Source organism: Cydia strobilella, chromosome 20 (genome assembly GCF_947568885.1).
Source record: "Cydia strobilella chromosome 20, ilCydStro3.1, whole genome shotgun sequence".
Lineage (NCBI taxonomy): Eukaryota > Metazoa > Arthropoda > Insecta > Lepidoptera > Tortricidae > Cydia > Cydia strobilella.
Window position 1 is genome coordinate 1,700,634 of NC_086060.1, and position 13,404 is coordinate 1,714,037.

At 37.0% G+C, this 13,404-nt stretch overlaps 1 protein-coding gene across 4 annotated transcripts in view; it reads left to right on the forward strand.

Annotated features, from left to right (window-relative positions):
• The first annotated feature begins 363 nt into the window (after window positions 1-363).
• The window catches only part of LOC134750476 (aminopeptidase N-like), a 54,275-nt gene continuing 41,234 nt past the window's right edge, over window positions 364-13,404 (forward strand). Inside the window, exons 1-2 of one of the 4 annotated variants that reach the window (XM_063685644.1) lie at window positions 364-512; window positions 9,796-9,959. In XM_063685644.1, coding sequence (XP_063541714.1) covers window positions 9,801-9,959 — 159 coding nt within the window. In that variant the 5' untranslated portion in view covers window positions 364-512; window positions 9,796-9,800. Of the gene's footprint in view, window positions 513-4,711; window positions 4,804-9,795; window positions 9,960-10,570; window positions 10,724-13,404 lie in introns of those variants that run through there. The other 3 variants (XM_063685643.1, XM_063685642.1, XM_063685645.1) reach the window with 3 other exon arrangements.

Here is a 13,404-nt window from a genome sequence, read left to right on the forward strand (position 1 = left end):
TGCTTAAATACATGGAAAACATCCATGACTCAGGAACAAATATCTGTGCTCATCACACAAATAAATGCCCTTTCCGGGATTCGAACCCAGGACCATCGGCTTCACAGGCAGGCTCACTACCCACTAGGCCAGACCGGTCGTCAAAATTTGTGATGGCTTCCCTTTTGCACAATAATTCCTCTACGTTTAGCGTAAGCGTCATTCTAGATATGTCCCTCTGACATGCACTAAAAATCATCTTACATGACAAATGCACCCGTATCTCGTGTCGTTTTTTTTTTAACCTGACTTGTCCTCTATTACTCTAGGGTAATTAGAGCGGTAGGACTGTGTGGGGGGATGGTACCCTGAGGAAAATCCTTCCGCATCACACAAGAGCGGAAGGGTGATGCAGAAGGGTCTCGTGTCGTGCCCGTATCGTGCTATATAACGCAGCAGTCGCCGTCACCGCTCGAATGGTCGCTACGGGCCATCAACGGGCAGTCGGCGGTGGACCGTCGCTCTAACCACATGTAAGTTGTTTTTAAATTATATTTACCGACAAGTCTACGCGATTTGTCTCACAACTGGTGACATGATAGGGTAAATCGTCAATTACTGACCATTTATACAAAAAAAAAAACACCTATAAACAGATTCCAAGGTGGCTGTGGTGGATGTTCAAACTGTTCAAAGTTAATGGAGGGTGGCCAGATATTGACACTTTATACTAAAAGGAATTCTGTTTATAAGTGAATAGAATTATTAAACAGTGGCCAGTAAGTGACGATTTACCCTATTGGGATTTAATGGTTCAGAAATGTTCGGGAAAAGGGAAAACCGGCTTCTTTTCTGTGCACATTACGAATTTTAACAATTTGGATAAAATGTTTTCATTAAAATTTTAAGAAGTGGCAGATTTTGACATGGAAATTCCTCTGAATTTTTTTTTTACACATTTTATTTACATACAAGATATACATATACAGTGGTACTACGTAAAACTTATGTCCTTTTTTTAATGCTTTCTACATGAAAGACGCGTAACTTTAACTCATACCAAAAAAAAAGTAGGTAACCTTTTGGAATTATAGTTTGTGCGAGTTTTGGTCAATTTTGGTTGATACGATTCAGAGTTAAATTTGACTACAATTTAATTGATTGTTATGTGTAACGAAAATTAATTTAGACATATAGTTTACAACGTTTGAAGGATAGGAAGTCCTTTAATAACATTTTCACCTCAGCAGCTCGAACAAGCCTACTTTCGTCACTCCCTGGAGTGAGGAAAGTGCGACTTTCCTCACTCCAGGGAGTGAAACAATGTAGCTTTTTAATTTAGTGAAGGCCATGAACTTCATACTTTTATTACATTTTTTATGGTACGGTACGGTACGGTCCGGTCCGGTCCGGTACGGTCCGGTACGGTCCGGTCCGGTCCGGTCTCGTATCGTATCGTATCGTATCTTATCGTATCGTACATATTATAATACTTTTTTTTTCTGTTTATTCTGTGTAATTCGAAATACATTTTAACCTTTAATATGTTCTCACTACTGAGGTGAAAAATTATGTGTGCAACACGAGAGCAAAGTTATTTTACATCTCGTGTTTTTGAGGCCCTCGCTACGCTCAAGATTCTACCTTAGAATCTTTCGCTTTCTCGGGACTCAAAATAAACACTCGCAAGAAAAACCAACTTTCCTCTCTTGTTGCACAAATAACTATTGAACATTTAAAACTAATCTCACTACCTATACCTAAGTATAATATTACTTTCGTTTAATAGGATTAAATATCATTGTATTGTAGACCTAGACGAACTTAAGACCTAAACAGTGTTAAAAATATTGAAACTTTTTCGTAAATTATGTATGTAGCTCAGTAAAGTGGGATAGTTTTCCGACTCCATCACTTTAACACTCATTCGTCTTATAATGAGCTGTTTGAAAAACAAGTCGAATTGGTTTTCTGATCACTTGATCTGTTAATATTAAAGTTATACAATACGATTTAAACATTATTGTTATTGCACAAAACTCACAAAAGCAAATGACTGAACGGTAAATTGAAAAAGTAAACATTAAACCGTACTGACAATGATAGATCTCTAAGCTCTGACAATGTCTGTAATAGCTATTTATGCAACAAGTGCGGAAATCATCTTTACGCACGGGTATCAAACAATGTTTTACTATGCATTGTGCGAGTAAATAAAAAAACATATCATAGCAAATAAGTTAAATTATTAAATAATTGAAAACAAAAAGCACTAGTGCGGAAAAGTGCTCTTTTCCGCACTAGTGCGAGAAAGTAGCACCATATGTACTGTAAAAAAATGAAAACAAAAAGCACTAGTGCGGAAAAGTAGTACTTTCCGCATGATATGGCTCCGTAGGAAACGCACTTTTCGAGCACATGCATTGTAAAATTATTATCTATCTTGTCTTGTTCTATAAGTTAATTGCGATTTGTCTATAGGCCATTTAGACCTAATTTGTTTCGAACGTTTTTCCTCGTCAATCTAAACATTGATAAACATTTATTTTATTTTATATTTTAACGTAATATCAGCATTAAATAAAACGACAATTCACTGCAAGATGGTGAAAATGATAGGAAAAAAGCTTCCCATGCATCGGGATATACTAATACCAACAATATTCTTAACTTAGTGCTGACAGATGGTCACAAAATTTATATTTTTCGTGACTTTTGTTAAGTCACGAAAAATATACCTATAGACCGAGTTTTAACCTGTGACATGAGCGACAATGTGCGTGAATCATAAATATCATAATTTTGTCGCACTTAATAGCTGTTTTTGAAGGACAAAATAGTCTTTTGCAATAAAAATGTTATTTTTAATACCACGCCGGTGGCAATCAAGCATACGGCCCGCCTGATGGTAAGCAGTTACCGTGACTTCATTAAACGAAAAATAAGAGCTCTGGCAATAATGTCTTAACTGGTGATCGTGCATCTATCAGTGGACCTTGGGGTCTAGTCAAGAGAGAATCGTTGATGGAAAACGCCAATCAAAACTTAAATAATGCATGGAAATAGTCACGTGACCTAAAAATTATGTAACAAGAAATATCAATAGACAGCGTGAACGATGGTGCCTTTAGGACGGTAGTACTATTAGTTATTCTGTGCTTTGGTCAGTGGTGGTGGTGGGCAAAGTACGGCTCGATTTTATCCAGCCCGCTGAAGTTAGTTCGAAATAATTAGTATAATGTATGGTCAATGATTATAACTGCTGGATGAACCCACTGCACCTTAAGCGTTGAAAGAAAGAAAGAAACAAAGAACAAAGAAAGAAAATAAATTTATTCAGGACGCTTACAGTATTGCTTAAATGTAATACACTTTTATTAATATAAAACATAAACGTCACTGAAAAGGTCTCCCCTCAGCTTGATGTCAAGTTACCTTTCAGGTATCTTGACGCTGGTCTTCCGTGGAGACCTGTCCAAGCGATCGCGTCAGCACGTAAACTAACTCGCTGTTAAAATCGCTATGGTATCGCAACATCGAGAGTTGTTACCAAAAGTGTGCGGTTCAATGATCTCCATCGCATTATGTAAATGTTATAACACTTATAACTGCACTATGTAACGTCAATAATACCAACCGGTTGGTTTGGGTCCAGTATAGTTTCTAGATGCCAAACTGACAAACTATAACCGGTCAGGGTTTTTCTGTTTTGCAAATCAGTCCTCGAAAATGGCTTTAACGAAATATTTATCATTCAAATTGATCACTTAAAAGCCAATTCTACTAGCCAACACGAAACAACTCAACATTTTTGTATCAAATTGCTTTGCCACTCTTGTGGATAAAATGCAACTTTCCCATCAATTTTTAAACAATAAAGAGAGCTTTTTTGAGCTGGATGTGGTGAAATAGTAGATTGTTAACCAAGGGATGAAAGGTCCTGCCGAGGTTGCACTGCGTTCGAGCGCCAATAGTCCGAGGCAGAAATGATGCCTTTCACCCGAGTTAAACACTCTACTTTTTATTTCGAATACGAGAAAAGTAAAATGCATGTGTTTTACATTTTTATAGTATTTCTTGAGGGTACTTTCAATTAACAATTCATTCAAAAGTATCGTTATTTATGGAATGGAGAGTCAAATATCAGAATGGAAATTGTATAACAAATCCATTTAAACTCAAATTTCAATTGCGTATCGTAAAAAAATAAAAAATCGTACTTCGAACGTAAAATGCTCTAGTGCAGACACGTATCATTTTCGGCACACCTTTTAGAACAACAATGACCCTCTTCAGAGCATGAGAAATGAAAAATATATTTGTCCTCTTAATTGTGCAAGATATTATATGTATATAATCTTAGACTAATTACACATATGTAATACATATATGTACCTAAGCAACTACATCAAAATAAAGCCGGAAAAACAAGTTTGTCAGCAGCAAAAGGGGTGAAATTCAAATTTTCTATGGGACGATTACGATTCGGACCTAATTTTTTTAAATTTGCCACTTTTTTCTACTGACAGAAATGGCTTGACAGACTATAAATAATATTCATCACTAAACAAAAAGTTTTACTCTCATTTTACTTACCACCGCTAAATGTTGCCAATCAAAAAAACAAAAAATAAATGTTACATCAATTAAATGTCATTTAATAATGACTTTGTCAGCTTTGTCATAATATTTATTTACTTTTGCTATCAATAATCATCGAAAGCCTACTTGATTTAAATAACAGTTTTTATTTAAGTTTTATGCTTTGTGTAAGTAAATTATATTCGTTGAATATGTAATTTCTATGGACATATATGAGGGTAGGTAAGTTTTTACCCATATTAAGTAAAATATCGTGTTCTGTGTGTGTGTTGTTGATTTCTATCATTCGAAAGTGCATTACTTGTGACTGTAATTTTATAACATTTTAGTCGAGTCTATGAGTGAAATTTAGTTTAATTGTACTTAAAGGCATAACGGTATTAAGTGCGCATGTATAATTTCTGGCAGATATTTTTGAAATCCCGGTATGGAAAACGATACATAAGATACATTGTAAATCTTTTATTCTAATATATAAATCTCGCGTTCCTTTATAATATCTCAGTCTCTTAGATGGTATATACAGTGAAACGTTGATAATATGAATCTCAAGAAAACGGCCAAGTGCGAGACGGATTCGGGTTCCAAGGGTTCCGCACATTACACAATTTTTAACAATGAACTTTAAAAAAAACTGTAATAGATGTCATATATTAAAGAAAAAGTGACAATTTGATTTGTTCCCAAACTTGTTAATGTTTTTTTTTATTTGAAACTTCTAAAAAACCCGTAGGGGTCGGATCAAAAACTTAGTAATTAATTATTATTCACAACGACGGGACTTAATCGCGTAAAAATTTTAATTTACTCCAACGTTTCTAGGACAGCGTTGTCCCCGTGGTCTCGGAAAAGACTGGCTAATTAAGTTCGACTTGCGCTTGACTGCACATTTGTAATAGGTTTTCCTGTCATCTATAGGTAAAGAACTATTATGGTTTTTTTTTAAATTTTAGATAGTAGTTTGACCCGACTGTTTATCTTAAAATTATAAAAAAAATACATATTTGAGATTCTCATAATGAGCTCTTTCATTTGATATGTAACACAGTATAGTTTGCCCCCCAAAGAGGCACCCATGTTCAAAATTCATTTATTTACGTTCCATATCCGTCTTTGGGTCACAAACATACGTATGTGTACCAAATTTCAACTTAATTGGTCCAGTAGTTTCGGAGAAAATAGGCTATGACAGACGGGCAGACGCCATAACCACTAAGGCCCTAGTCTCGGCAGGTTCTCTGTTCGTAGTCGCTTTCCTCTACAAAGCGGGAAAACGCTGGGATCGGCTACAAGCGTAGCTTTTATCAGAAATCATCGCATTTATTCGTGATAAACTATAACATACAAAAAAAAAACAACAAAAAAACATAAACATAAAAATATATTAATAGTTTACCACGAAATGGTCTCGCCTCAGCATAATGCTAACCCAAAAGTCAGCGCTGATCTTGCGGCGAGACCATTTGAGGGCCGCGAACGTAGCGCTACGAAAACGTTTGCAGTGAATGCGTGAATGGGCTCTGGCCTACGCCCACGAATATTTTTGACTCGCCGCCACTGGTGCTTTCTAGGATTCGAATCGACTGGTCTAAGTAGGTACCTACTTTTATGCCAAGTGAAAACCTTCACAAAACATTACTATCCTCATGTCGTCCTTGTCCCACTCATTCGTTGTCGTCCTTGTCCCACCCTTCGTTTCGTATGCAGACCATTATCCTTCTTTATCCTTGATATAACTGGTTATAGTTATTAGATACATCTGCAAAAACAACTAAAGCTCTGGTTATCACACAACAGTGATATTTAGAATTAGAAAAGGAAAGGAATATTAGCATTCATAAATAAAACTATAACTTTAGATCAATTATATTGGATTTAGGGTTCCGCACCCAAAGGGTAAAAACGGGACCCTATTACTATCTGTGGCCATCTGTCCTTCTGTCACCAGGCTATCTCACGAACCGTGATAACTAGACAGTTGAAATTTTCACAGATGATGTATTTCTGTTGCCGCTATAACAACAAATACTAAAAACAAAATAAAATAAATATTTAAGTAGGGCTCCCATGTAACAAACGTGTTTTTTTGCCGTTTTTTGCGTAATGGTACGGAACCCTTCGTGCGCGAGTCCGACTCGCACTTGGCCAGTTTTTTTATAATTCTTCTGCATTACTTAACATTATTTCAAAATGAACTGTAACCTTTACTTAAATAATATTGGAAGTAAAATAATAATAATCATTAAAACCGGCTTTTCTACTAAGTCGCGAAAATTCTTCGCCTTCATATCTTTTCATAAATAACATATAAATTCCAACCAATTATGCTCTCAAACTTAAAATACCAACATAACATAGATATTATGTATTAGGTCTATAGCCCGCTTCGCGTGGCTTATATAATCGTGTATTTACATGTGATTATTGACATAGTTACTTACCTATATATACGGATAAATGGCCGTGACACCGCGACGGTTGACTGGCGGACTTTGTGTAAAAAGTGTTAAAATGTTGTTGCATTGTATGTTTACCTATAGATTTAGATATTTATTCTCATAATATAAAATTACAATATAAATTATCTTAGACTAATCTACACGAATTTATATTATGATCGTCAGTACATACAATTTACATTATTTGATAAATTGATAAAACATAAACATAAAAATATATTAATAGTTTACCACGAAATGGTCTCGCCTCAGCATAATGCTAACCCAAAAGTCAGCGCTGATCTTGCGGCGAGACCATTTGAGGGCCGCGAACGTAGCGCTACGAAAACGTTTGCAGTGAATGCGTGAATGGGCTCTGGCCTACGCCCACGAATATTTTTGACTCGCCGCCACTGGTGCTTTCTAGGATTCGAATCGACTGGTCTAAGTAGGTACCTACTTTTATGCCAAGTGAAAACCTTCACAAAACATTACTATCCTCATGTCGTCCTTGTCCCACTCATTCGTTGTCGTCCTTGTCCCACCCTTCGTTTCGTATGCAGACCATTATCCTTCTTTATCCTTGATATAACTGGTTATAGTTATTAGATACATCTGCAAAAACAACTAAAGCTCTGGTTATCACACAACAGTGATATTTAGAATTAGAAAAGGAAAGGAATATTAGCATTCATAAATAAAACTATAACTTTAGATCAATTATATTGGATTTAGGGTTCCGCACCCAAAGGGTAAAAACGGGACCCTATTACTATCTGTGGCCATCTGTCCTTCTGTCACCAGGCTATCTCACGAACCGTGATAACTAGACAGTTGAAATTTTCACAGATGATGTATTTCTGTTGCCGCTATAACAACAAATACTAAAAACAAAATAAAATAAATATTTAAGTAGGGCTCCCATGTAACAAACGTGTTTTTTTGCCGTTTTTTGCGTAATGGTACGGAACCCTTCGTGCGCGAGTCCGACTCGCACTTGGCCAGTTTTTTTATAATTCTTCTGCATTACTTAACATTATTTCAAAATGAACTGTAACCTTTACTTAAATAATATTGGAAGTAAAATAATAATAATCATTAAAACCGGCTTTTCTACTAAGTCGCGAAAATTCTTCGCCTTCATATCTTTTCATAAATAACATATAAATTCCAACCAATTATGCTCTCAAACTTAAAATACCAACATAACATAGATATTATGTATTAGGTCTATAGCCCGCTTCGCGTGGCTTATATAATCGTGTATTTACATGTGATTATTGACATAGTTACTTACCTATATATACGGATAAATGGCCGTGACACCGCGACGGTTGACTGGCGGACTTTGTGTAAAAAGTGTTAAAATGTTGTTGCATTGTATGTTTACCTATAGATTTAGATATTTATTCTCATAATATAAAATTACAATATAAATTATCTTAGACTAATCTACACGAATTTATATTATGATCGTCAGTACATACAATTTACATTATTTGATAAATTCAAAAATACAATTTTATTACATAATATACATTACATTATCAAATAAATTCAAAATTACAATTTAAAAATGTCTGAGTAAGTAATCATAATTTTATCCACTTATGTCAAAAACAAAAATTATTAATTAAGCATATAGCTATGCTTACAATAGTGTTTTATGAATAATATTCATTTCTGATGCGGTACGGTGTGTAGTTTTTCGGGTTCCGTACCCAAAGTTTAAAAACGGGACCCTATTGCTAAGACTCCGCTGTCCGTCTGTCTGTCTGTCACCAGGCTGTATCTCATGAACCGTGATAGCTAGACAGTTGAAATTTTCACAGATGATGTATTTCTGTTGCCGCTATAATAACAAATACTAAAAAGCACGGAACCCTCGGTGCGCGAGTCCGACTCGCACTTGGCCGGTTTTTTGTTTAGAAGATAAGGTATAGAGCAAGATAAATAAGGTCTGCAGCTATTTTGATAGCCCAGCCCTGACTGTGCAAGTGATATTTTAAACGTTAAACTTCTATTAAATTATGACGTACCTATACATATACAGAGTGGAAAAAAATTATGGGCTCTGGAAGGAAAGTGCTTTAAAACCTTATGTTAGCTCATACATAAAACATTTTTTTATTAAAAAAAAACTGCATATAGATTCTTTTTTTTTTCAATTTCGCCTATCTATAAATATTATTCGACGACTGGTCTAGCCTAGTGGGTAGTGACGCTAGTGACCCTGCCTGTGAAGCCGATGGTCCTGGGTTCGAATCCCGGTAAGGGCATTTATTTGTGTGCTGTGATATTTGTTCCTGAGTCATGGGTGTTTTCTATGTATTTATGTATTTGTATATTATATATATCGTTGTTGTCTGAGTACCCACAACACAAGCCTTCTTTGGCTTACTGTGGGACTTAGTCAATCTGTGTAAGAATGTCCTATAATATTTAATATTTATTTATTTATTCTTGAGTACTAAATAATTGATTTTAAGGATATTTAAAAATTCATGATTTCATTAAAAAATTTGCTGTTTTTAACTAGATCAAATCTGGGAAAGTCAATGAACCAATTCCGTCTGTCTAAGGTAACTGTATCTAACTGCATCTGCACTGATGAGCACCATGACAAACATCAAATTACTGTGAAAATATGACACTTACTCACACTTTATCACTGCCAATTTGGCAGGTCCAAGTCGGTGCAGCTTAGGCCGACTACACAAGCTTGTATCAAAGTTTTTCTGCCAAAATATCTTAAGAATATATGTTGTTCTTACAGTCACAATGCTCCGTCTGGCCTGCCTCCTCACGGCGCTTCAGTTGTCCCTGGGCGCCGAATACCTGCTCCCTGGTGACGTAGTACCCCACCACTACGACCTGTCCCTACTGTACGATGTTGACCCAGCGACTAACTATAGCTTCTTCGGCAATGTGGATATACTGGTGAGTTATTAAATGCAATACAATATAGTTAAGAGTGACAGAGATAGCACTGCTGCATGATGACAGAGATAGCTACTACTACTCGTGCTCACAATTCTCCGTCTGGCCTGACTCCGGTCGGTGCTCCAGCTGTCGCTGGGCGCCGAATACCTGCTCCCTAGTGACGTAGTGCCCCACCACTACGACCTGTCCCTACTGTACGATGTTGACCCAGCGACTAACTAGGTATAGCTTCTTCGGCAATGTGGATATACTGGTGAGTTATTAAATGCAATACAATATAGTTAAGAGTGACAGAGATAGCACTGCTGCATGATGACAGAGATAGCTACTACTACTCGTGCTCACAATTCTCCGTCTGGCCTGACTCCGGTCGGTGCTCCAGCTGTCGCTGGGCGCCGAATACCTGCTCCCTAGTGACGTAGTGCCCCACCACTACGACCTGTCCCTACTGTACGATGTTGACCCAGCGACTAACTATAGCTTCTTCGCCAATGTGGATATACTGGTGAGTTATTAAATGCAATACAATATAGTTAAGAGTGACAGAGATAGCACTGCTGCATGATGACAGAGATAGCTACTACTACTCGTGCTCACAATTCTCCGTCTGGCCTGACTCCAGTCGGTGCTCCAGCTGTCGCTGGGCGCCGAATACCTGCTCCCTAGTGACGTAGTGCCCCACCACTACGACCTGTCCCTACTGTACGATGTTGACCCAGCGACTAACTAGGTATAGCTTCTTCGGCAATGTGGATATACTGGTGAGTTATTAAATGCAATACAATATAGTTAAGAGTGACAGAGATAGCACTGCTGCATGATGACAGAGAAAGCCACTACTACTCGTGCTCACAATTCTCCGTCTGGCCTGTCTCCTGTCGGCGCTTCAGTTGTCCCTGGGCGCCGAATACCTGCTCCCTGGTGACGTAGTGCCCCACCACTACGACCTGTCCCTACTGTACGATGTTGCGCCAGCGACTAACTATAGCTTCTTCGGCAATGTGGTGAGTTATAGTTGGCCCTGGGCGCAGAATACCTGCTGCCTGGTGATGTAGTACTCCACCATTACGACCTGTCCTGTACGATGTTGATCCAACGACTAACTAGTAGCTTCTTCGACAATGTGCATATACTCGTAAGTTTGACATTATCCTTATAGAATTAGTAGCTTTACTTTTTACCACTACAGTGAACGATTACTGCCAGGGCTTCCTGGTATTCCTACCTAACATTTCTAAAAAAACAATGGCAAGAAGGCATCAGTACGAGTAGTATCATAAAGCGTGCATAAAGCGATGTCATGCATTACTCGGACTGGAGACTACGATATTTTTGTAGCCCAGTCTTTTCTCTGTTACAAAAAGAAAATCAAATTGAACCCACCAGTATAATCAACAGAATACACAGGTGGGTTCAATTTGCAAGAGTCCCTTGTGAGTACTTTTTTAAAGAATATAAACCATTCCTGTTCAATGCGTCTGGTACTGGATACCATACAAATTTTAAGAATAGAAAGGTAACTTTCGTTCCGTGTGCTTTAACAGGAATGGTTTTATGAGTAGGTACTTTCACTTTTATTACCCGACAACAGCCAAGCCAAAAGGAAGAGTTGAGTGAGTAGGTGAGTAAATGTTGTTTGAGTCGTGTTTACTACTAAGCCGATTTCGATGAATGAGCTGTCAATCGTTTCGCTTTCGTAACCTGGGCTTCTAAAAGGATGAAGTTATGCAAAACAAAAATTAGGTAACCTTTAAAGAATCTACTTCAAAAAGGATAAAACAAAATATACCTTTTACGCTAGCAACTGATATATTTGAAGTCGGTGCCAAATCGATTCAGCAATGACGGAGATTGAGGTACCTATACAAAAAAACTACGATCGATTGTTACCCTCCTCCTTTTTTTGAAGTAGGTAGCTGCCTAAAGTTTGGAGACTTAGCTAAGTCTCCAAACTTTTTACTAGTTGGATAGCTACAGGCTCCGGTTTAAGAGAGTTGCCTGTATCTCTCTTAAACCCGGTGGCCCTAGTGGTCAGCCCGGTGGGTATAAAATTATTAGTAATGATGCGATTAAATTTTCAAACCAGATCAGAGGCTTCGAAAATCCTTCCATCTATATTTTATCGTTGCTAAGATTCGCTTTTAAGTGTTTTCTAGAGAAAATGAATATTTATAACATAACATTAATTGTGACGTTTTCAATCAAAAGGTACCGCATTGTCGCTTAACATAAGGACGAAAATTGCTTGTATACGAAAAATCTGTCAGAGCTGAGCATCCTTATGGTAAGCGACAATGTGGTACCTTTTGCTTGAAAAAGACACATATAGTTAGGTGCCAAAAAGCTACAAGCTATAAGCTCGTAATAGTAAACACAACTCAACCTTGCACCACAATGACGGTTTTTGCGACGATTTCACTTTAATATGATCGAATAGTAGCCTATGTAGGTTATTGCTTTCCAGTCCTTTTGTCTGTTGTCGGGGTCAAAGGAAATTAGAAAACTGATTTCGATGTTTATACGTGACAAAACTGATACAAAGTAAGGTATTGTTAGCATGTCTAGAAATCGATAATCTAGACATTTATATTTTTTTTCCTCTCACTGGCACTTATCATTAAATAAATGGTTTGAGAATTTAATAAAAGCTTTGTTTAATGATTTAAAGTCATAAACCTTAAAATTCCATAAGAAACATTTGTTTTTAAGGTTACGTACCCAAAGGGACCCTATTACTAAGACTTCGCTGTCCATCTGTCTGTCTGTCACCAGGCTGTATCTCATGAACCGTGATAGCTAGACAGTTGAAATTTTCACAGATGATGTATTTCTGTTGCCGCTATAAGAACGAATATTAAAAAGTACGGAACCCTCGGTGCGCGAGTCCGACTCGCACTTAGCCGGCCCAGACAGACAGACGGACAGTGGAGTCTTAATAAAACGGTCTCGTTTTTACCCTTTGGGTACGGAACCCTAAAAAGTAAGCCAAGTAAGGTCATTGTACATATATTTACACAATATAATGCACGAATGTGCGCAACCTTTAGCGACATTAAGTTCTGGGTCGCCTGTTGAAATAAGGATAAATTTTGTTTACTTTTCTTTATCGTCTGGTTGACCGCCACCGTCAGTCAAGTCCAAATAGGTTTTATTTTATTTTATTTATTCAAACTAACCTTATACAGTCTGACAGTAGTATTATGTAGAGACAAGATCAATATGGGTAAGTCTTGGTAAGGGATAAGCGTAGAATAGAAAAGAATAGAATAATTTATTTGCAAGAATATGTATGTACAAAGGTGTCCTTATAAATAGTAACAATATTCAGCCATATTTGGCATGCACATTGTGGTAACATCAACAGCACAAAAATTAAAATTATTGACATGTCCAGATACTCCTTAACAGAGTAGAAAGTATTGTATTGTAGCTGCATATTGAA